The 20,730-nt window shown below is 54.1% G+C and overlaps 1 protein-coding gene across 1 annotated transcript in view; it reads left to right on the top strand.

Annotated features, from left to right (window-relative positions):
- ADAMTS16 (ADAM metallopeptidase with thrombospondin type 1 motif 16) overlaps nucleotides 1-16,774 on the top strand; it is a 153,569-nt gene extending 136,795 nt beyond the window's left edge. Inside the window, exons 19-23 of the mRNA XM_072958938.1 lie at nucleotides 10,130-10,331; nucleotides 10,465-10,659; nucleotides 11,492-11,716; nucleotides 14,770-14,917; nucleotides 15,636-16,774. Of these exons, the coding sequence (XP_072815039.1) occupies nucleotides 10,130-10,331; nucleotides 10,465-10,659; nucleotides 11,492-11,716; nucleotides 14,770-14,917; nucleotides 15,636-15,751 (886 nt within the window). The 3' untranslated portion in view covers nucleotides 15,752-16,774. The remainder of the gene's footprint in view (nucleotides 1-10,129; nucleotides 10,332-10,464; nucleotides 10,660-11,491; nucleotides 11,717-14,769; nucleotides 14,918-15,635) is intronic.
- Nucleotides 16,775-20,730: the final 3,956 nt, after the last annotated feature.

Here is a 20,730-nt window from a genome sequence, read left to right as displayed (position 1 = left end):
ACTGTCCTCTTCATCAAGCCTTGACTGCCTCTCATTGTCACAGGCTTGGAACCCAAATCCCCTTACATGGCCCCCAGGGTCCTCCAGGGCCAGGCCCTGCAAGTGCTCTGTCCTCTTTGTCCCAGTTCCTTGGTTACTGGACCCCTTCTTGCCGCTCCGCCACCAGCCCTCTCACCTTGGCTTCCCATGTGGTCTATCAGCACTCACCCCTCTTCTGGTGTGTCTGTACATCTCTTTTCACAGCCATTCTTTTTTTTTAATTTTATTATTTTTTTATTGAAGTGTAGTCAGCTTACAATGTTGAGTCAATTTCTGGTGTACAGCATGATGCTTCAGTCATACGTGAACATACATATGTTGGTTTTCATATTCATTTCCGTTACAGGTCACTACAAGGTATTGAATGCAGCTCCCTGTGCTCTACAGCGCCTCCCTGTGTTGTTCATCTATTTTATGTATAGTAGTTAGAAGCTGCAAATCTCAGACTCCCAATGTATCCCTTCCACCCTCTTCCCCTCCTGGTGACCACAGGTTTGTTTCCTATGTCTGTAAGTCTGTTTCTGTTTTGTCAATGAGTTCATTTGTGTCTTTTTTTTTTTTTTTAGATTCCACATATAAGTGATCTCATATGGAATTTTTCTTTTCTCTTTCTGGCTCACTTCACTTAGAATGATGATCTCCATGTCCATCCAGGTTGCTGCAAATGACATTATTTTATCCTTCTTTATGGCTGAGTAGGCTGTGGTATGTATACACCACAATTTCTTTATCCAGTCATCTGTCGATGGACATTTAGGTTATTTCCATGTCTTGGCTGTTGTAAATAGTGCTGCTATAAACATTGGGGTGCAGGTGTCTTTTTCAGTTAGAGTTCCCTCCAGATGTGTACCCAGGAGAGGGATTGCTGGATCTTATGGTAAGTCTGTTTTTAGTTTTTTGAGGAATCTCCATGCTGTCTTCCATAATGACTGCACCAAACTACATTCCCACCAGCAGTGCAGGAGGGTTCCCTTTTCTCAGCACCCTCTCCAGCATTTATTGTTTATGGACTTTTGAATGTTGGCCATTCTGACCAGCGTGAGGTAATACCTCATTGGAGTTCTGATTTGCATTTCTCTGATAATTAGCAATATTAAGCATTTTTTCATGTTCTTATTGGTCATTTGTATGTCTTCATTGGAGAACTGCTTGTTTAGGTCTTCTTCCATTTTTGGATTGGGTTGTTTGTTTTTTGTTATTAAGTTGTATGAGCTGTTTATATATTCTGAAAATTAAGTCCTTGTCAGTCTCATCTTTTGCAAATATTTTCTCCCATTCCTTTCCTTTGCCTGTTTTGTTTATGGTCTCCTTTGCTGTGCAAAAGCTTGTGAGCTTAATTAGGTGCCATTTGTTACTTTTTCCTTTATTCCCATCACCTGGACAGCCTGCCCTGGGAGAACATTGCTGAGATGGGTGTCACGTGGTGTTCTGCCTGCTCTCCTCTAGGAGGTTTATCGTGTCTTGTCTTTTCTTCTGCTTAAGTCTTTAAGCCATTGAGAGTTTTATTTTGTGTGTGATGCTCGCAGCCTTTCTTGAAGACCCTCGAGGCCCCACATAGGGTTTGGCTGAGCCACGTGCCTGGTGTGCGTGGCCCTCAGGCTGTAGGCCCATGGTTGTTAACAGGTGACATGCATTCACTTGTTGCCTCAACAAAGTGAACGCATGGAGTGGCCTGAAAGCAGCACACACAACACATGTCATGGGAAGTGAAGCCACAAAGCCGTGAGTGACCTTGTGAGCCTGCGGTCAGGGCTCCGGAGAGGGGCAGGACCTGAAGGGTGATTTTCTGGGGTGTGAGAAGGTCACCAAAAGAGCATGTGAAGGGGTCACAGTGTCCTAGCTGTGTTCACATGTAAGCTGTGAGTCTTGCCACTGTTTTCCTGACGATGGCAGGGGACACACTCCTAGCTCGATGAGCATGAGATGTGGCCTACGGACAGTTCGGAACAATTGCTTCTTATGGCTGTTTGGTCCCAATTTCCTTTCTCCTTTTCTGCACTCACATCCTTTGTGTGAGGGGAAGAGAGAAGAGATCCAGCCTCCTGATCAAGGAGAGAGAACAGTACGTGAATAAAAATTGTGGTGACCGTGAGTTTGTCCACTGATGAAACAAATTAAGGGAGTATCATTTAAGCACACACACATACCCACCTGGAACTTTAATTTTCACTTAAAATACATAAATGTGCATCCATCTGCTAATTCTCTTCATGAGAGTCAAAGCTGATTTTGAGGAGAGATCTGCCTGTTAAAGATCTAAGTTGATTATCTGCCTAAAATATGCCCAGTACCTGAGATGTTCAGTTTACTTGTCCCATCCATCCGAGTGCAAAAACATCTTTCTTTTTAATGTTTTCTCCAAATATTACTTTGGTCTCAGCCACGCCTAAGCTGACCACAGTTCCGTTTCATGACTGACCTCTACTGAGTCATTCCAAAGAGTCAACTTAGTTTTCCTAGAAACAGGCTTCTCATTTTGCACGCTCATCTCTCATCCAGCAACACCAGACTTAATTATATTACATGATCCCAGTAACACGTGCAGCTGCGGATGTGGATTTGAGCGCAGCCTCGGCTGGTTCCCTGTGTGCCCACGTGTCGCCGGGCCACAGCAGAAGGACGACGACAGCCTTGGGCAAGGCTGGCCCTTCCCCCTACCTCGTTCTGCATGGGGTGGGTGTGGCCCGGTGTTTTGCCAAGAAAACAGAGATGCCCAAGTGGCTGGCAGGTCAGTTCAGAGTGAACAGAGAAGGCTGGAAACGGACCGGTGGCAGGGAGGCTCCCATCCAGGCGGTGTGTCTTGTGTCCAGAGAAGAACAGAACAGACGTAGTGTCCCCGGGACACACGCTGATCTGGGGAGTACCCCCTGCTCTGTCCTCCTGGGGGCAGGAACTGGAGGAGCCTCCGGTAGGGAGTTACACCGGCCCTGCCCAGTGGACACCAATTGTCTGCCTGGGGTGGGGGCAGGGGGGTCTAACGGGGTCTCGGTAACCTAAACGGTCTCTCCAGCCGTGAGTGTGTCCGTTTTCACAGCCTTTCGTGCCCAAGCGAGATGGACGCTTCCGAAGACCCCCCCCCACGGAGCCGTCCTTGGATAGGGGTGTCTCCCCGGCCGTCGGGTGGCCTTGCGCGGCAGGGCTGGAAGGGCGTCGGCCCTGGACGTGTTTGCCGGAGCGCGTCAGTGCCAGGCCGGGAGGGCGGGGACGGGAGGGGGCAGCTCGGTCCGCGCCAGCTCCTCAGCCGCTCTGGTCCTGGCAGGTCTTCTTCCGGAAGGAGGCTGAGCCTGCCTGCCTCCCGCTCCCGGAAGCTCGGTCGCTGGGGCCCGGGGCCCCTCCAGAGCACAGTCTTCAAAATCAGGAGGGCTGTCCGCCTGGGTGGGGTTCGCTGACTGGCCGATGACAGGGAGTGAGGGGTCCTCCTTCCCGCAGAAGAACCTATTCTCCAGGCTCGCCCTCCCCTGATGCTTCATGGGCGCATCTCAGTTCTCATAATAGTAAAGATGTCAACACCAGTACAGCGTGACTCCGCAGGAGGGAGCGAGGGCAGTTACCACCTCCTGGGCCCAGAGCCCTGGCCCGCCCCGAGGACCAGGGGTCCTGCTGCCTAGAGTGTGTTCCCATCCCTGACGGTCATCTTGGCCACCAGGCTGTGGAAGGAGGGCTTTGTAAAAATTCAGATTTCTGACCCACAGCCCCAGATTTGTGGCTCCTGCAGGATGGAGAAAGGACTGGGAACATGCAGGTGTTTGAGGACCTCCTCGTCCCCACCAGACCCCCCGCCGCCAAGGCAGCTGTGGTTTGGGAAACACTGTCTCAGCGCCAGGCTGGGTCACAGGGTCTCTGAGCCCCTTCATCTCCTTGGGCATGAGAATCTGGGATGTTCAACTTGTCAAAGTGGAGGGAGGCCCCTCCTACTCAGTCCTTCCTCAGTTTCTCTTGCCACCTGGCGCTGGGGGCTGATTTGCCTGCCTGAGTGTAGTTCCCACCCGGTGTTTCACTCCATAGCCGAGGTGTCTGTAATGCAAAGAGGCGGCTCCATGGTCGGGTCCTGAAAGGATGTGAAAGAAGAGCAAGGGGGTGGCCTTGCCCACTTTGACGGCAGGAGAGATGCCCGTACTTCCCAGGAGGGCAGGGCGGGTCCTGAGGACAGCCCTGTGGGTCACCCCTGCCCCGGCCGATCTCACCTCCCGCTCCCTCAGGGACCGCCCTCGTAAGACACCACGGGAGAAGCAGACCAGGTCCGGAGCCCTTCCCAGCTCCCACACTCAGCCTCTCTTTTCCGATGCTCCGTGGAAGCCGGATAGCGGGGCAGCCTCGCGAAGAGCCAGTCCTCTGCTGTCATTCCGAATCTGAGGATTCCACTTTCACCTTTGATGAGCTGAGCCTTCTCCTTTGAGTTGATGGGATGCACACACCCTCCGTGGTCCACAGAGAGAAAACCCTCAAATGAAGGATTTGGGCTCAAACAAGGGATTATGAAGGCTGTTTAGAGCAGCGTGCCCCTTATAATTCTGTTTCCCATCTTCCCCCACATAAGTGAAGCTCTGTAAATCTTACTGATTCTTCTCAAAATAACATCTAAGGACAGGATAGTGAGACAGGGAAATCTGGTAGAAAGAGCATGTCGGCTTCTGGATAATAAAAATCCCCTTACCTTTGGCTTCTCGTCGTCCACAAACTTGACACCCTCAGTGCCTGCCTCCTTTGTGGGGAGCTTTCGATGTCCTGCAGTTTGGCTTTGTGGGATTCAGCAAAGAAATGCTGCATTTAAAGGTGAAAAAATTCAGTCCAGTGCCTGGCTCATGGTAAACCTCTCCTTCCATTCCACGTTGGACAAAAGTCATTTGACTTCTGAGGCTGAGCAAAGTGAAGTAACCATGGAGCTGTAAGCGTCCAAGAGCCGACGCCTGTTCCAGGTCTTCCGTCTTCTGAGATCTGACCTCTGTGCTTGCCAACCGGTTGTCAGTAATGGAGGTTCAGTTCTCAGGTGGCAACCAAAGCCAGTCCTAGTGTTGCTTCTAGAAGAATGCACCCAGCAGACCTTCAGAGGGTTCAGGACGCCCCTGCGAACAGCCTGTGGGGCGGGGGATGCGTGCGTGTCCGCGTGTTGCTGTCATTTCTAGCGCACTTACTCCTGAGCTGGACGAGGTCTGAGGGCTCCGTGCACGGCTCCAGAAGGGAGAGCATGAGGGCCGCGTGCAAGCGGCTTGTCCAACGATACGGCTCCTTCGACACCCTTCACTGACACATTTGGTTACCAAGATTGCTGGCCCTTTCAGAGCTGGACTTCTGCCCCAGAGGGAGCTGGCACTCCTCTGAGACTGCTGAAACATCCTTTGACATGAACCAGTAATTCCTGGATCAGCAGACCGAGCAGGCCAGCTGACGGCTGGTGCGTGGGTAGCGGCCAGATGGGTCCAGGAACCCGTTTCTCTCCTTCCTCGTCCTCCCATGTCCTCTGACCTCGGCGTCTGTGCTCAGCTCACAGCCTGCCCGCTCTCTTTAAGTTAACTTGTTAGCTGATTTTTTTTCCCTGCAGGAAAGTCAGATTTTTCAAACTGACATGTTTATTGTTGGATGCGCGTTGTTATCTTGAAAACATTTTGCTTGAAGAGAAGTGTGGTAAATCTCGAATTACTCACACATGTGAGGCGCTGCAGTTTCATATGAAGACAAGGGCTTTCTATCTTCAAAAATCACACAGTGCCCATCGCATCGGTGCGGCAGCGTGAGAGCCCCCGGACCGCTGAGTGTGGAGCACGTGAGGATCCGTGTTTATAATCACCGAGGACCTTGAAGATCATTTAGGAAAGCAACAGTGGATGACTGGATTAAGGAAAACCAACTTGAAAACTGCGGTGGATACCCCAGCTTTTGGACGTGGTGACCGACTGACCCACTGACGCTGTTGCAAGGTCAGCTTTCACTGTGTTCAGCTTGCATCTCTCTGGAACCAGATCCAGCTGTGGACACTGCCTGCTTGTGGGTTCGCCTTGTGACCCGGGTTCTGCTCGGCCCTTACTCCGCGGTTTCACTGAGTTACGCGCGGCCGCTCCGTAGAAGATCGAGTTATTCCTGGAAAGGGAACGGTGTTAGGGCTTTGTCTTGAAACTTTGAAGAGAATAAACAGAGAAAGAAACTGAACGTCGATTCTCAAGTGAAGCCAGCCCTTGATGGCAATTCCCGTGTTCTCTGGAAGATGTCCTGATGTGGCTCGGTGACAGCCCTGGGCTGGCTGTGGGTGGCGGTCGACTGTAAGCAGCAGGCTCTGGTCCAGCCCAAGGTGGCCCTGAGTCTGAACAGCAGCGACAGCATCGCGGCTGCCGGCGAAGGGGGGGGGGGTGGCGTGGGGTGTTGCTTCATGACAGCGTGTTTGGCACTAAACCAAGTACCCTCATTGGAAATGTGCATTTTCAAAGGAAACATTAAATAACCAAAACCAAACTGTTACAATTTTTCTAATGGGGAGGGGTAAGTCATTTTATAAGAAACCACTAAAGACTATTGACAATTAGGGATACTGAATACTGAACAGATGGTGCCAGGAAATCTGGTGTAAACTGCTGAGTGCCGGCCATAAACTCCCCAGCCTGCCCGGGCAGCACCGAGAGCTGTGAGGGTGAGCCCTGCCCGGGGGGAGCCCACAGCCGCAGGAAGCACCGTGGCGGCCGGGGTGGCTGAGTCCTCCAGGTCTTTCCTGGGAAACCCGACTGATTGGGCTAATACCAGCCACCTGTTTTGTTCTAGCTGGCAGACTTGGGAAAAACAAAAACAAAAACAAAAACAAAAACAAAACAAAACAGAACAAAGCAGGACAGGTATGGCCACTGGCTCGCGGAGGAGCGTGCCTGGTCCTGCTCACGGGGCCCTCGGACATCCTCACAGAAGCCGGCGTGGGTTTTGACTCTTTCATGAGCCGAAATCAAGATGTCTCCCCAGAGCTCTGCCCGTGAAGCAAAACAGACACTTGGCACTTCCAGAAGCCGCGGGAGCCATCTGTGTTCAGGACGACTTCCTAATGATGTGTGTGCGGCTAAGAGGAGGGCAGAGAATGGACCAGCGCAGCTGAAACAGCTGAAGCGGGTGGAGGCAGAGGGCTTAACGCGGGAGTGTGAAAAGCCTGGGAGAAGCCAGGACGCCTTCGCAGCCCCGGTGTGAACAGACCGGTTACCTTGTAGGAGGCCGCAGGGTTTACAGAGCAAATGTGAGAAGTGGGAGGAAACATAAAAACACCAGGAAAGCAACAGGAGCCTTCAAATGCAGAATCATCAACAAAGCCGGTGGCTCAGAGGAGTGTGCGTTATTTACACAGTTTAACATGAAACTGAAAAAAACACATCACTCATCTTGTTGACACTGAAAAATGGAGCATTTCCACGGCTGATATGGAACAATTCCTACACACCCAGCAGTTTCTGTTGATGTGAGTAAAACTTTGCATCACGGTTGTTTAATAATTTTTTTAGAAATATGAGAGAGTCTGTTCATGAGGAACACCTGGTATAAAATAGTTCCGGGCCTCTACAAACGGAGGTAAGTAAACCCACCAGGGCACAGCTCAGCCTAAAGGCGCCGGGGGCTGGTGCGTCAGGGCTGCCGAGAGCCCTGGGGTGGGGTCACTTCCATTCCCGCCCAGGAAGTGTCACCGGGTTCCCTCTCCTTCCCCCGCTGCCTCATTTCTCTCTAGAACTTTCACAAGGGTCCAAAAGCGGGCTCCAGAATGATTTAGGTCACAGATCCCTTTGAGAACTCGAGAGAACGTGCTCGTCATTTTGCTCGGAAACCTTGGAGGCATGACTCACCTGGAACTGGTCCGATTCAGGAGGTGTGTCTCCTAGAGCACGGGACCCAATCCTCTGTGCCTTTATTTCCTTATTCAGATATTCGTATGCGCGGTCTGTACTGTGAAATATCAGACGCTGAAAATACTTTCACAAAGGCTTTGCAGCATGAGAAAAATGTGTGTTGAAACGTGGAATTGTAAAAATGCTGAATTTAAGGGGGAGTGGTGAGTATAGCTCAGTGGCAGAGTGTGGTGTGTGACTAGCGTGCACGTGGTCCTGGGTTCAATCCCCAGTACTTCTATTAAAAAAATGAAAAAAATAAAATTAAAAAAAAAACTAAAAAAACCTGAATTTAAAAGTTGCATATACTGTCTGCCTTCAGTCATGTTAAAAATATATATTTACACACACACACATGCACACGCACCCCCACATCACACAGAGAAAGCACCCAAATCAGAGGTGAGGCGTTAATTCCGGATCTTTATCCCTGGGAGGGGTGGCGAGCAGCTTCTGCCCCCCTCGTCAGGTCTCTCCCAGTGGAACTTGGCGCATGCACTCCGGTCCTCACGGAACCTCTCCCGTCGGTGCGGCATCTCCGAGAGGCTCTGGAAAGACCCCCGGCCAAGCTTTCTGGCCGCTGCTTTGGCGCCTCAGCCAGAGTGTGACTGTCGGGGCATCAAGTCGGGGAAAAGGATGGAGATCACCAAGCCGAAGGGGCACCGCTGGGCATCTTCACAGACTCTCAGTTATATCTCAATGGTCAGGGGACAATCCTGTTGTATCAGCTCAGACTCAGAGATGCTGTGGAGCAGAAGGCAGGGCATTCCTGCCCGGGAACCCAAGCTCCTCACAGACTCGGCCGGGGGGGCCTCCCGATAGCTCCCCAGGCCCTGCTGTCCCTCCATGGCCCATCATGCCGACAGCTTGACACTGGGCGGCAGGGACCCGTTGCTGGTGCAGGCTGTGGGGGCGGGGGAGGTCTCTGCACTGTCTGAAGGAGGGAGACCGCGGCTCCGCCTTCTCCTTGGAGATGATTTTCCACACCCACCAACGCAGAGCGCCTTGGGCCTCAAGTTTCCCATAGAATTTTCAGTTTTTGCTTGAACGCCCTGAACAGGGAGACCACACCAATGTGCGTGAAAATCATCACGTTCTCTTAGAGTCCAAATGGCCGTGTCCTGGAAGGTCCCAAGGCCCTCCAGCCAAACAGGGCCTCCTTCCGGGACCGCGTCTTCCCCACCCGGCTCTCCCCAACCTGATGGGCCCTACTCCCTGAGCCCTCAGCCCTCCTGCGGGGGATCTTGTGTAGAGCCAGCTGAGGGCTATGCAGACACACTCAGGCTTATCTGAGAGCAAACGGTGATGTCAGGCTGAACTGGACCCCACCACCACCTCCATCACCCGCCCACATGCTGGTCGACAAGGAATGCTTTTATAACCAGGGGAAAGAAATGTTGCTTTAAGAGACGTTCTCAAGCATCAACAGATGCTAACAAATTGAAGATAAGGTGACCAGACATTATGAGCCTCCTACTGGAAGTCATCACTTTTGAAGTTGTCACAAAAAACAAAAACCTGAATCTGACAAACCCTTTGGGTCCAAACACTAAGTTACAGGAAGTGCAGAGGACAAAGGAGCGTGTTAAGCGCTCCCAGCACGGAGATGTAACTTGCGAAGTCCTGAAATCGGCAAAACAGGCCGTGGAGACGCAGTCAGGGGTCGGTTTTTCCGTGACAAACAGCGGAAGAATAGAGACGTTGATGATGCAGTTGGGAGTGGAACATCGGATACTGAACGATAACGGATGATCGTTAAGGTGTTGATGCCATGACGGCATTGTAGTTCTCCTGAAAAACCGCAGAATCTTTATCTCCTAGAGGTGTGTACTGAAATATTAACATGTCTAGAATTTGCTTCAAAATACTGAAGGGATGGGAGGGTCATGAACTGATAGTTTTTGAAGTCAGGTGGATGGGGACTGGGAGCGCCTTTGTTTTTGTCTATGTTTGAAATTTTCCCTTTAGAAAAAAGAGAGGAGACAGACACACTGGGTTGAGGGGAGTTATTTCCAAGGACAGATGACCCTGAAAGCCAGGGGAGGGGACACATGACAATCAGGAATGCTAATCAGGGGCTTGAGAAGCAGCAGGGGCTGGGGGGGGGCCGCTGGGACCCTGGAAATAACTGCAGACAGTAAGTGGGATACGATGCTGGCCGATGCCCATCACCCCCAACAGACGTGGCCCTCCGCTCCGGGGAGGTGGCATTGTCCCTCACCGGAGGTCTCTCTATCGCCCCCCAGTTGGTCCGTGGGGAACTGGAGCGCCTGCAGCCGGACGTGCGGCGGGGGCACGCAGAGCCGTCCCGTCCAGTGCTCGCGGCGCGCGCACTACAAATCGGAGCGGGTCTCGGCCAGCCTGTGTCCTCAGCCCGTGCCCTCCAGCCGCCAGGCCTGCCACACTCAGAGCTGCCCACCCGCGTGGAGCGCCGGGCCCTGGGCCGAGGTAACCAGGGCAGGGCTGGCGTGGGGGTGGGAGCCGGGCTCCCCCTGCGGATCCGCACTGGGCCTTGTGGGGCTGGTGGCCCGGGACCCCGAGCCCGAGCTGATCCACGCCTGGCTGATCTCTCCCTGCGCAGTGCTCACGAACCTGCGGGAAGGGGTGGAGGAAGAGGTCCGTGGCCTGTAAGAGCACCAGCCCGTCGGCCAGGGCGCAGCTGCTGCCCGATGCCGTCTGCGCCTCGGAGCCCAAGCCCAGGACGCATGAGGCCTGTCTGCTCAGGCGCTGCCACAAACACAAGAAGCTGCAGTGGCTTGTGTCCGCCTGGTCCCAGGTGAGTGCACTGGCCCCAGGTGGGAGCACTGGTCCCAGGTAGGAGCACTGGTCCCAGGTGGGAGCACTGGTCCCAGGTGGGTGCACTGGTCCCAGGTAGGTGCTCTGATTGGGACTGTCATTAAAAGCCGTCTTTCTATGTGTATCCCCAGAGCTGAATCCTTAGGAAGGAAGCAACCTGGGCTGCGTAGCATCTGGGAGGTGCCCAGATAGAAAGTCCTTGCCCTGAGTATGTAACACATGCGGACACACACATGCACACACGCACACATGCGCACACGCACACACGCACACACCTCAGTGCTTCTCTCTAACTGCAGCCCCAGCCCGAGAGCCGTCCACAGGGCACACCCGAAGCCAAATCTGAGCATGCGTGTGAGGCCAGACCTGGCAGGTATTGTCCCCAGCAACCTGAAGACATCTCAGCCCAAGGCAGCCAGGCCGGGCCCCGGGACCTTCCCAGGACCTTCCCTAGGACCTCCAAGCCTGCCTGGTGGCCCAACAGTGTCCTTGGGTGTTAGATTTCAGGGCATTCTAATATCAGGTACAGCCCAACATTTTAACTTCCAGCGGAGTGGCAGCTCCGAAATGACCCCTTCACAGTTTCTGATCTCCCTGCCTCAGCTCACGGCCCAGCACAAGGCCGCTGTGACCTCGAGGTCTGCCTTTTTTAGGGCAGAGACTGTAACACCTTTTTAAAATGCCCAGGTCCCACTCAGCAGAATTTGGAATGCCACTGAATGTTCATATAAATGTTCCAGCAGATAGAATCGGGCAGCATTTTGACTCAATAGTTTTGTAGAGATCACTCACATCTTTGCTCGTCTTTTTAGTGCTCTGTTACGTGTGAAAGAGGAACACAGACAAGATTCTTAAAATGTGTTGAGAAGTACGTTTCTGGGAAGTACCGAGAGCTGGCCTCGAAGAAGTGCTTGCACCTGCCGCAGCCCAGCCTGCAGCTGGAACGCGTCTGCGCCCCGTTTCCCTGCCCCAGGCACCCCCTGTTGGCTGCCGCAGGCCCCCCGCGGGCCAGCTGGTTTGCCTCGCCCTGGTCTCAGGTAGGGGGCTGCAAGGCCTGGCAGGGTGGGAGGAAGGAGCCGCTGCTCAGTGCTTCAGGTTCCAATGGGAGTGGGGTCCACGTGCTGGGGGGCAGCAGGTGGTTAACTTCCTCCCCACGCTGCCCTCTGGGCTGCTCCTGCTCCGCTTGTCTTCGAACTGGATACAGCTTTTCAGTTTAGAAACATATGACTCCTTCCCCAGATGGCATTTAAATTAGAAATTGTTATTTAAAATATTGGAGCAGGGGACATTGACATTGCAATTACATCCTTTTCAAGCGTTTGCTACTTTAAGTAGATCAAAAAGTATCACTGGCGACACACTTTGCCCTTTGGTTTCCTTCTGGGTGCAGAGAGCAGGCTTTCCAGCAAGAGGAGGGGACGGATGACCCAGAAGCTGGGCTGAGTTGTTTCTGGGGCAGAAGCTTCCCTTTCTCCATCTCTTGAGAAGTGTGGACCAGAGACAGATAGAGGTGGTCCCCGAGACCACTGTCCCCCTGCCAACGGGGAGACTGAGGCTCCTGGAACTGAATCAGGCTAGGGTTCAGTCCCCTCTGCTCAATTCAGAGACGTAAGGCAAGTCTAGAAAAGAAAAACCAGGTTTACCATTACTTCATTTAAACCAAAACCTAAAGCTCCTAAAAATACATCTGGCATAGCTTTCATCAGCCTGCAATAGTCCAGCTGTCTGTCTAGTAAGGCATTTTTAACATAAGCTGCTTGAAGATCTTATCCAATGTGACTCGTCCGTTAGGTTCCGAGTCCGTAACTTTGGGGAGTAATAACTCAAAGGCGATGTTTGTCAGGAACTCTTGTACCTGCGGCTCTGTGCCCTCCAGCTGTGGGAAATTGTGGGGCAGACACACACGGCCAGTGCCTGACTCAGCTTTGCCCCGGACGGGTTATTCCGGTAACAATGGGAAGATGGCCGGCTCTGTTATTGGGCCCGCAGCCTTCCTGGGGTCTCAGTGGCCCTGCTCATCCCCACGGTGGTGCACAGTTCATGGTGCGTTGCCCGGCAGGACCCACTTCACTCACCTGGGTCGTTCGGGCTTAGCGTCGCGGGCTCACGTTCTAACTTGGTCTTGGAAAGTCCTAAGTTTGAACACCTGCTGGACTATCTGACTCTACGTGACAGAGACCTGGTGTGTCCTCAGGGCTGGAGGGTGGGGTTCCTGGCTTGTTCCGGGGTCCTCACCAGGCCCGAGCACACGTTGACCTGGGGACCCGTGGGCTCTGAGAGTCAAGGAGCCACGTCATAGCCGATCAGCAGGGTTTTCTTCCTCAGCAACTATGGCTGTGATGCTGTATCGAACACACGTGTGCACACGCACAGACCCACACATATGGGCGTGCACGTGAACACACACAGACACACACAGACGGACACACAGATACGCGCAGAACACATGGAGACTAGAGCAGGCTTGGTCTGGGTGATTGCAGTCAGTCCATCACAGACCTGCACCCTTGATCCCACCTCTAATAATGTGCCCTCACCCTCTTCTAATTATGAGGGTGCCCGGAAACAAAAAGCCGTCTGGTTGACGTCGATGGATAAGGTCGCCGTACGTGCCGCCTGGGTTGGAGGGAGTCCGAATCTGGGACCAGCTGAATTTGTACAAAAATTCATTGCATAATTTATTTTTTTAAACAACTTTATTTTGGTGTAACTACTGTTCAGTAAACTACACATATTTCAGAGGTTCAATTGGATGAATTCTGATAAAGGTCTACACCAATGAAAACACCACAGTCAAGATGCCTAACATTTCCATCCCTCCCCAAGAGGTGCCAATTTCGATTTCCAATTTGTCCCTCCCTGCCCTTTTGTCCTTGCTAACCGTAAGTTTGTTCTCTGTGTCTGTGACTCTGTTTCTGTTTTACAAATAAGTGCGTTGTGTCTTTTTCTGAGATTCCACATGTAAGTAATATCATATGGATTTGTCTTTCTTTTTCTGGCTTCATTTGGAACGATGGTCTCCAAGTCCATCCATGTTGCTGCATATGGCATTATATAATTTTTATGGCTGAGTAGTATTCCATTGTGTGGATACACATATATCCAGTCATCCTTATCCAGTCATCTGTCGATGGACATGTGGGTTGTCTCCATGTCTTGGCCGTTGTACACAGTGCACAGCGCCGTTTATGTTTAGAGTAGAAGTCGTAAGGGATACAGCCGCTGAGGTCTGTGTTATCCCATTCTAAGCTGAGTAGACGTTTCGTCTCTGGGAGAAGTTAGAGTGGCTGAAATTCCAGACTTAAAGACGCACCACCAAGGTCCACAGAAGGTGATAAATAAAGGGAGAGACTCACGGGGCTCTTATCTTTAGGCAAGCCTTTAGCTTACGCCCTCCCCCATGCACCAGGGTATCCACTGTGCCATCGGGTGCTTGTGTACATTCTTAACATTCTTGAGCCAGCAGCCTTGTTGGGGGCACAATTGCCCTGATTCAGCCTAGACCCTGAGTAGCTTTCTTTGGGGGCAGATGAATTGCTGTGGGTTTGGGTCCCTCCAGGTTTCTTGCCCTCGGGGGACCTCAGAGGGGCCCGCTGCTGTGGCCTGTGGGGTGTGCACCTGGCCAGTTGATGAGAGGGGGTCTGACTGGGCTCCATGCCTCAGTGTGTGGGGGCCTCGGCCTCAGGAAACAGCGCTCCCCAGAGGGTGTGAATGAGCCGGGCAAGTGGCCACCTCCAGGCACCCGGGGTCCCTGCGCGTGGGATCAGAAAGGGCTTAGTGTCGACATGTCTCTGCGGGACTCGGCCTGTCCATCTTTCCCAGTCCAGGCGCTGGAAAGCCTGGCTTGGTGATGGCGTTCCACGATTCCAGACCCACAGCCTGTATCCCCAGATATGTGTCACTTTTGGGGTCCATCCGACCCTTGATGACTCAAAAACACTCAGTGTCCATACCTGGGATTAATCCAGAATCTGGTCAGCGCCCCACAGTCGCAGGGAGAGGCCCCCTTGAGTGGTGGAGAGGGCAGCTCGGAGGCGAGGGGTGGCCAGAGGCCGAGGGGGCCCAGGGTGACCGTCGCTTGTTTCCGCAGTGCACGGCCAGCTGTGGGGGCGGCGTGCAGACGCGGTCCGTGCAGTGCCTGGTGGGCGGCCGGCCGGCCTCGGGCTGCCCCGTGCACCAGAAGCCCGCGGCCTCCCAGGCCTGCAGCACTCACTTCTGCCCCATCGCAGAGACGCGAGGTGAGTGTCGGCTTGCCCTTGGCGTTTCGGGTGGGGCTGCCACGTTTCTGGGGCGGTTCTTAAGAGGGCTGTGCAGAGAGGTGCCCACTGGCCAGAGGGTCTCGTGTCCGCTACCCTGGACCCTGCTTCACCTCCAGTTTTCCCCCGAAGTGGCCCACAGAGCAGACCCTCGCGTCTCACGCCTCCCCAGACACAGCACGGGAGGCCGTGAGGTCGGGCTGGCTTTAGGCAGGCGTGGCTGCCGTTGCAGGTCAGTGCTGCCCACGCCCACTCCACTCAGAGGGGGCAGTTTGAAGCAGAGCAGCCTTTGCCCAAGTTCGTTCTTGGGGTGCTCTCCAAGCGCCGTCCCTGTGCACACGCCCTCAGTGCCTGGGCTGTTTGCAGGGGCCAGGCCTGTCTGCCTGCCGAGGTTTCTGGAAGAGAAAACGGAGCTGGAGGAGCGTGAGTGGTCGGGCTCCATCAGGGACGCGACAGTTGGAGTCCAGGCCGCAGAGGGCCGTTGTCTCGGGCGGCGGGTGGTTACGTGGGTGGCTTTAGCGAAGAAGGAGACAGTGTCAGCTTTGCAGGGGCCTTCCAAGAAGGGTCCTGTGAAGTCAGCACAACGCCACAGCCCCCCATCGGCAGCTTCAGGGCGATGACGGATATACCTCGCTTTGCCCGAGTCACTAGCCGGGGCGGCAGACACGGGAAGGGGACTGACGGGGGTGCTGGCTTTCAGGTGCCTTCTGCGAGGACCGCTTCCCCTGGTGCTCCCTGGTGCCCCAGCACGGGGTGTGCAGCCACCACTTCTACAGCCAGCAGTGCTGCCGGACCTGCTCCCGATCCAACCTGTGAGCCGCGTCGGCTGCTTCCCGGGCACGGGAGCTACCGTCTCCAGCACCAGCGAGGCAGATGGAAGCCGGAGGGAGGAAAACCGTGTTGCGGGCTCTTCGACATGACTGCATGTGCATGTGTGTGTGACTGGTGTGTGCGAGCACATCCCTAGGTGCACACAGATATGCTCTCGCGGAGGGGGAGGTATGAAGCCGGGCCTCGGGTGCCCTGCCCCGCAGGCCGCTGCCCACCCAACGTGCTGCCCCTGGCCGGGCGGAGCCTCGTCTAAGAAGGCAGGCCCAGAAGGGAGGAAGAAGAACTGAACATCTGACCCCCCACAGCGGATGGCCACCGCCCGCCTCCCCCTACCTGGAGGCCCCTTCCCACCTGGAGGCGGGATGAGCTCCGGGCTCCAACCCAGACCCTTTCTCTGCAGAGGCCCCGGGGCCCCGACCAGACCGGGTGTTGCTCCGGGGGGCGCCAGCCCAGCCGGGGGAGCTGGGCTCCGTCCCGAGTGGGGACCTCGCCTCTGGACTCCCTGCTACGGTGCTCTGTCCCTTTCAGCCTCATGTGCTGGAGGAGAGAATTTTCATATTTTATGTTTTATCTTTCTCAGTTATTTACAAGTGAGTGTTCCAATTTAAACCCATTTCTTAATGCTTCTCTGTTTCAAATGTCAGAATTACAGATGGTGCCAGAATCAGAGACTTACCGGTTACAGCAAAGCCCTGCGGACCGACCGAGGGCTCGCGGACGGTCCCAGTCGGGCAGGCGTCAAGTGATGACCTGGGAGCCGGGTTTTGTGTTTGTATGTCGCGGGGTTTTTAAAAAATTTTCTTCTGCAAATTTAGGTTGTTTCTGTAACACCCATTCAGAAGGAAGGCGGGCAATTCCCCAAGGGCAGGCTGCACGCGGGCCTCCGACATCCTCCCGCCAGCGAGCGCGTGGCTGTGGTCTTTCCTGTGCTGTGATCTCCACGCCAAACGGCGCCTGGATATTTATATTTGCTGAAGTTTTATAATAAATTTTATACTGGGCAGCGTGCTTCTGAATGGCTCATGATTCTTCACAAGGTTGGCTCTGAGGTCCGAGGGCTGGCACGGACACTGGGGAACCGGCCTCACAGAGGGAGAGATCCGGGTAGAAAGAGCTGGAACGGGCGTGAGGAGGAGTGGCTCTGAGGGCAGAGGCTTCGGGGAAGACGGCTGGCGAGCGGGGCGGTGGCGGCCAGTGCAGGGGCAGGTGCGGCCCTGATGAATTAAAAGGCGGCCTTGAGCCTGCGATCCCTGCTTCATCGGTCAGCGTTCTCTAGAGAAACACACAATAGGCTACGTACAGAGAGAAGGGGGTTTCGTTTTAAGGACTCGGCTCACGTGATCGCAGGGCTGGTAAGTTTGGAATCTGGAGGGCAGGCACGGGCCTGCAGTCCAGGCAGGAGTCGATCCGCCGTCTTTAGCCTGAGCTCTGCAGAGCAGCAGGCTGGCCACTCAGGCAGGGTTTCTGTGTGGCAGCCTTGAGGCCAAATTCCTTCTCAGGGAAACTGCTGTGTTTGTTCTTGGGACCTTCAGCTGATAGGGTGAGGTCTACCCTGTTCTGGAGGGCAATTAGCTTTAGTCAAAGTCCACCGATTTAATTGTTAACCGTTCAGCACATCGAAAACACACCTTCACAGCAACATCCAGTCTGGTGTTTGACCAATGCATAAGCATCAGAGCCCAGCTAAGTTGATGTGTAAAATTAACCATCACACCTCTTCCCCGTGGATCGGATTAAGCCAGCCCTCACTGGGGCCTCAGAAAAACTGCAGCTGCCCGGAGATTACAGTGGACGCTGCCCCCACAGAGCCCCAGAGGCCACAGTGCAGGTTCTGGCATGATCAGCCTCACTCACCCTCCAGCTCCCTGGCTTGCAGGTAACACGAGGTGCTGGCATAGCACAGCCAGCCCTGTACCACCCCCACCAGCGCTTGAGTCCACCCCGAGGGAGGCAGTTCCAGCCTCTTGTCGCTGGCCTGGCTCTGTGAAGGACGCTAAGTGGCCAGGCGTGGTCCTGTCTTCAAGGACTTGTTTCACCAGGAAAATAACACCGGGCCCCAAAGTGCTGCATTACAGACAGGGACAGGCAGAGGAGGGGGAGATGTACCCCCTGTGGGGAGGGGAGCCTTCAGTCTGGACCCTTAACGTTGGGAAAAGCTGGACCAGAGGAAGGATGCAGAACAAAACTCAAATCTGCAAGCAGCTCTGCCCTGGAGGAAGGCGGAAGGACCACCTCCCCCACCGCCCTATGTTTCACAAAATGCTCTGCAAGAAAGTGTTGTAGCAACAGACTGAGGTTGAAGGCCAAACGTAAAGGAGGCTGCATTTTGATGTGTGATTCAGATGCCCTTCTGCGGTTGCTGCAAGGGGAGGGGCCATGTGAATGGGATGATTGCTATCGCCCTGAAAGGGACACAGTTCCAGCCCGAGGCTGCCCCGCCCATCTCAGCACATTTTTTTCTACTGAGAGTATCACTGATTTCAGCGTCAAAATTGCGGTTGAAACATGAAATTATCATTCTGTGCTTCCCACACGTCTTTTTTATTCATAGAACTTACACAGCATTCTGTAATAAACTCTGATTTCCTCTGCTGAACCCTAAAACTGGTCTTCAAATCACAAGCTCGGGGCCACAAGCACGCCCCCTCCCTCCCCAGCAGGAGGTTCTTGTTCTTTGAAAGGGCCTGTTTGTGAGACATGAGGAAGCTGGCGATAGCGAAACTCAGCTTGTACATGGCAACCCTTCAATAGGGTCATAAATTCAGATAATTTAAAATAAGTCCTGTGAATGAAAAACACTGCAAACCATATCAGTAAACAAGGAATGCTGAAGCCATCAAGTCATCAGCGGCTGCTGCCACCCCCCACTCACAGTGGTGTCCTCTGAGGGGACTCAGAATAAGAAAGGACAGGATTACTGGCCCTGGATAGCGAGGTGCTTGTCAAAGGAATGAATTCAATGAGCCCAAATGTTTGCTTCCTCCCAGAAAGAGAAAAGCACTAAATTCTTTAACTTGAGATGCCTGATTCTCTTTAGATAACAAGTAAGCTTTTATTGTTCCAACTACCTGGTCTTTGCTGTAAAGCTCCTATATATCCCAGCTCCTCCCCTACCTCTTCGGGGCAGTCCCTCAGAGCCACCTCAGAGGCTGTCATCCCGGCTCGAGTCCTCTTGCCAAATAAAACATAACTGTCAACTTTTAGGCTGCGCATTTATTTTCGTGGACAGTCCCTTTGGGCAGAGCAGTCGTCCTAGAAAGTGGTTCTCCCGCTGCTCAGAGGAAGACAGGTCGGATCTGAGGACCGCAGCCCAGTCAAAGGCCAGTGACCGAGGAATCCGGTTTCTCGCCTTGGGTTTCAGCCTCGGGCGCTGGTTTCCTCTGTGCCTCTGTAATCATCCACCCGCTCGGCAACCATGACACCTGACTTGAGACCTGCAGTGTCTCAACCTGGGGGTCTCAAGTTGACACCCTGACCTGCCAGGTTGCTGGTTGTCTCAGGTGAGCAGAGTCACTGGGTCGAGCAGAGATGGCACCAGGATGATGCTTTGCCTGGAACCAAACCCAGCTTTGCTCGGTGCAGAGATGAGGGACTGAAAACACAAGTTTGTGAAGTCAGAACGCTGTTTCATCTCTGCACATCACTCAGACACACAGACGCAACGAGTACTTGGCTGTGTGTTTGAAATGAGGTTTTGTTCACAGCAATTCCTTTTGACTTTTTTCAACTCAAAAAAAATGCCTTTTTATTACATACTCCGGCAAGTCCTGTTTGCTAGTTTGCAGATGAGAACAGGATGGCTCTGGAGAGGACAGAAGGACCCACGCGAGCAGGGACGGCAGGGCAGGACACGGGCCTCAGCCCCACACACGACACATGGCTTCACTACGCTCCTTTCAGTCTCCCCCAGGTGAGAAAATGCCTTCGCTTTCCCCACTTGCCGCGGGCCCTGGCGCTGCCGGGAGCAGGGCAGCGGGGCCACACCCTCGGCGGTCCGAATCACTGAGGCCCCAGGTCTGCACCAGCTTCGCGAGGGGCAGCTTCGCCCCGGCTGGGTCCCAACATGGCCCGCACCCTCGGTGTCCCCGCCCAGGCCCAGATTCCTCTCAGTTAGATTCCTCTTGCCCCGAGACCCCCGCTGAGCTTGAACACCAGTGTCTCGAGGCACAGAAAGGAAATGGGGTGATGTGCTTTGTCACTGATGCCACTGTTCATTCAGCATGCAGACACTACACACCAACTCTGCCCCTCAGGCTGGTGGCTGCAGGACATCCTCAAGGTCTCCAGACTTACAACAACAAAGGCTCATGTCTGCCTCGTGTGCCTGGTGGCTGCCCCTCGCCTGTGGGTCTGCTCTGGGCGTTTTCTTCAATCCCAAGTCAGCGCCCCATCCAGGCGATACAGTCCGGACGGCAGAGGGGAGCAGGGCAGCAGCTGCGGGTACTGGGGGCCGCCTCTAACTGCTTCTGCCCGAACAGGCCCCGGGCCACTCGCAGTCACGCCCCACCAACCAGAGCAAGGCGCACGGCGAAACCAAGGTGGATGGGGCGGGGCCCGGACCTCCTCCCCCAGGGAGGCCCCGGGCAGACAGCAGCGGTGGGTGTGCGCTGCAGGCACTGAGAAGGGCGTGGCTGCGTCAGAACGGCCACACCCTCCCACCCCCTCCGTCACACCTACTACTACATGCCACACGTGCCTCCACCCTCGCTGGAAGCTAACGAAGGCCCCTTCCCTTCAGGCTGCTGCAATGTGACGGTCCTTGTGTTAACACCTGCATGATCGTGGCCAGGCCAGTTCCCCTCTCTGGCTGCTGGGTTTACTGCCCATAAAACAAAGCAACTAGATCTTTCAGGTTCCGCCAAAATTCTACGATGTCCTCCCTTCCGTTTCCCCTGTCATTCAACAAATCCTTGACCAGAGTCATGAATCAGCCCTGAGCGCATCTCATCTGGTGTAATCCGGCC

Source organism: Vicugna pacos, chromosome 3, assembly GCF_048564905.1.
Source record: "Vicugna pacos chromosome 3, VicPac4, whole genome shotgun sequence".
NCBI lineage: Eukaryota > Metazoa > Chordata > Mammalia > Artiodactyla > Camelidae > Vicugna > Vicugna pacos.
Note: the sequence above shows the minus strand (reverse complement) of the source record. Positions and strands in the feature narration are given on the sequence as shown.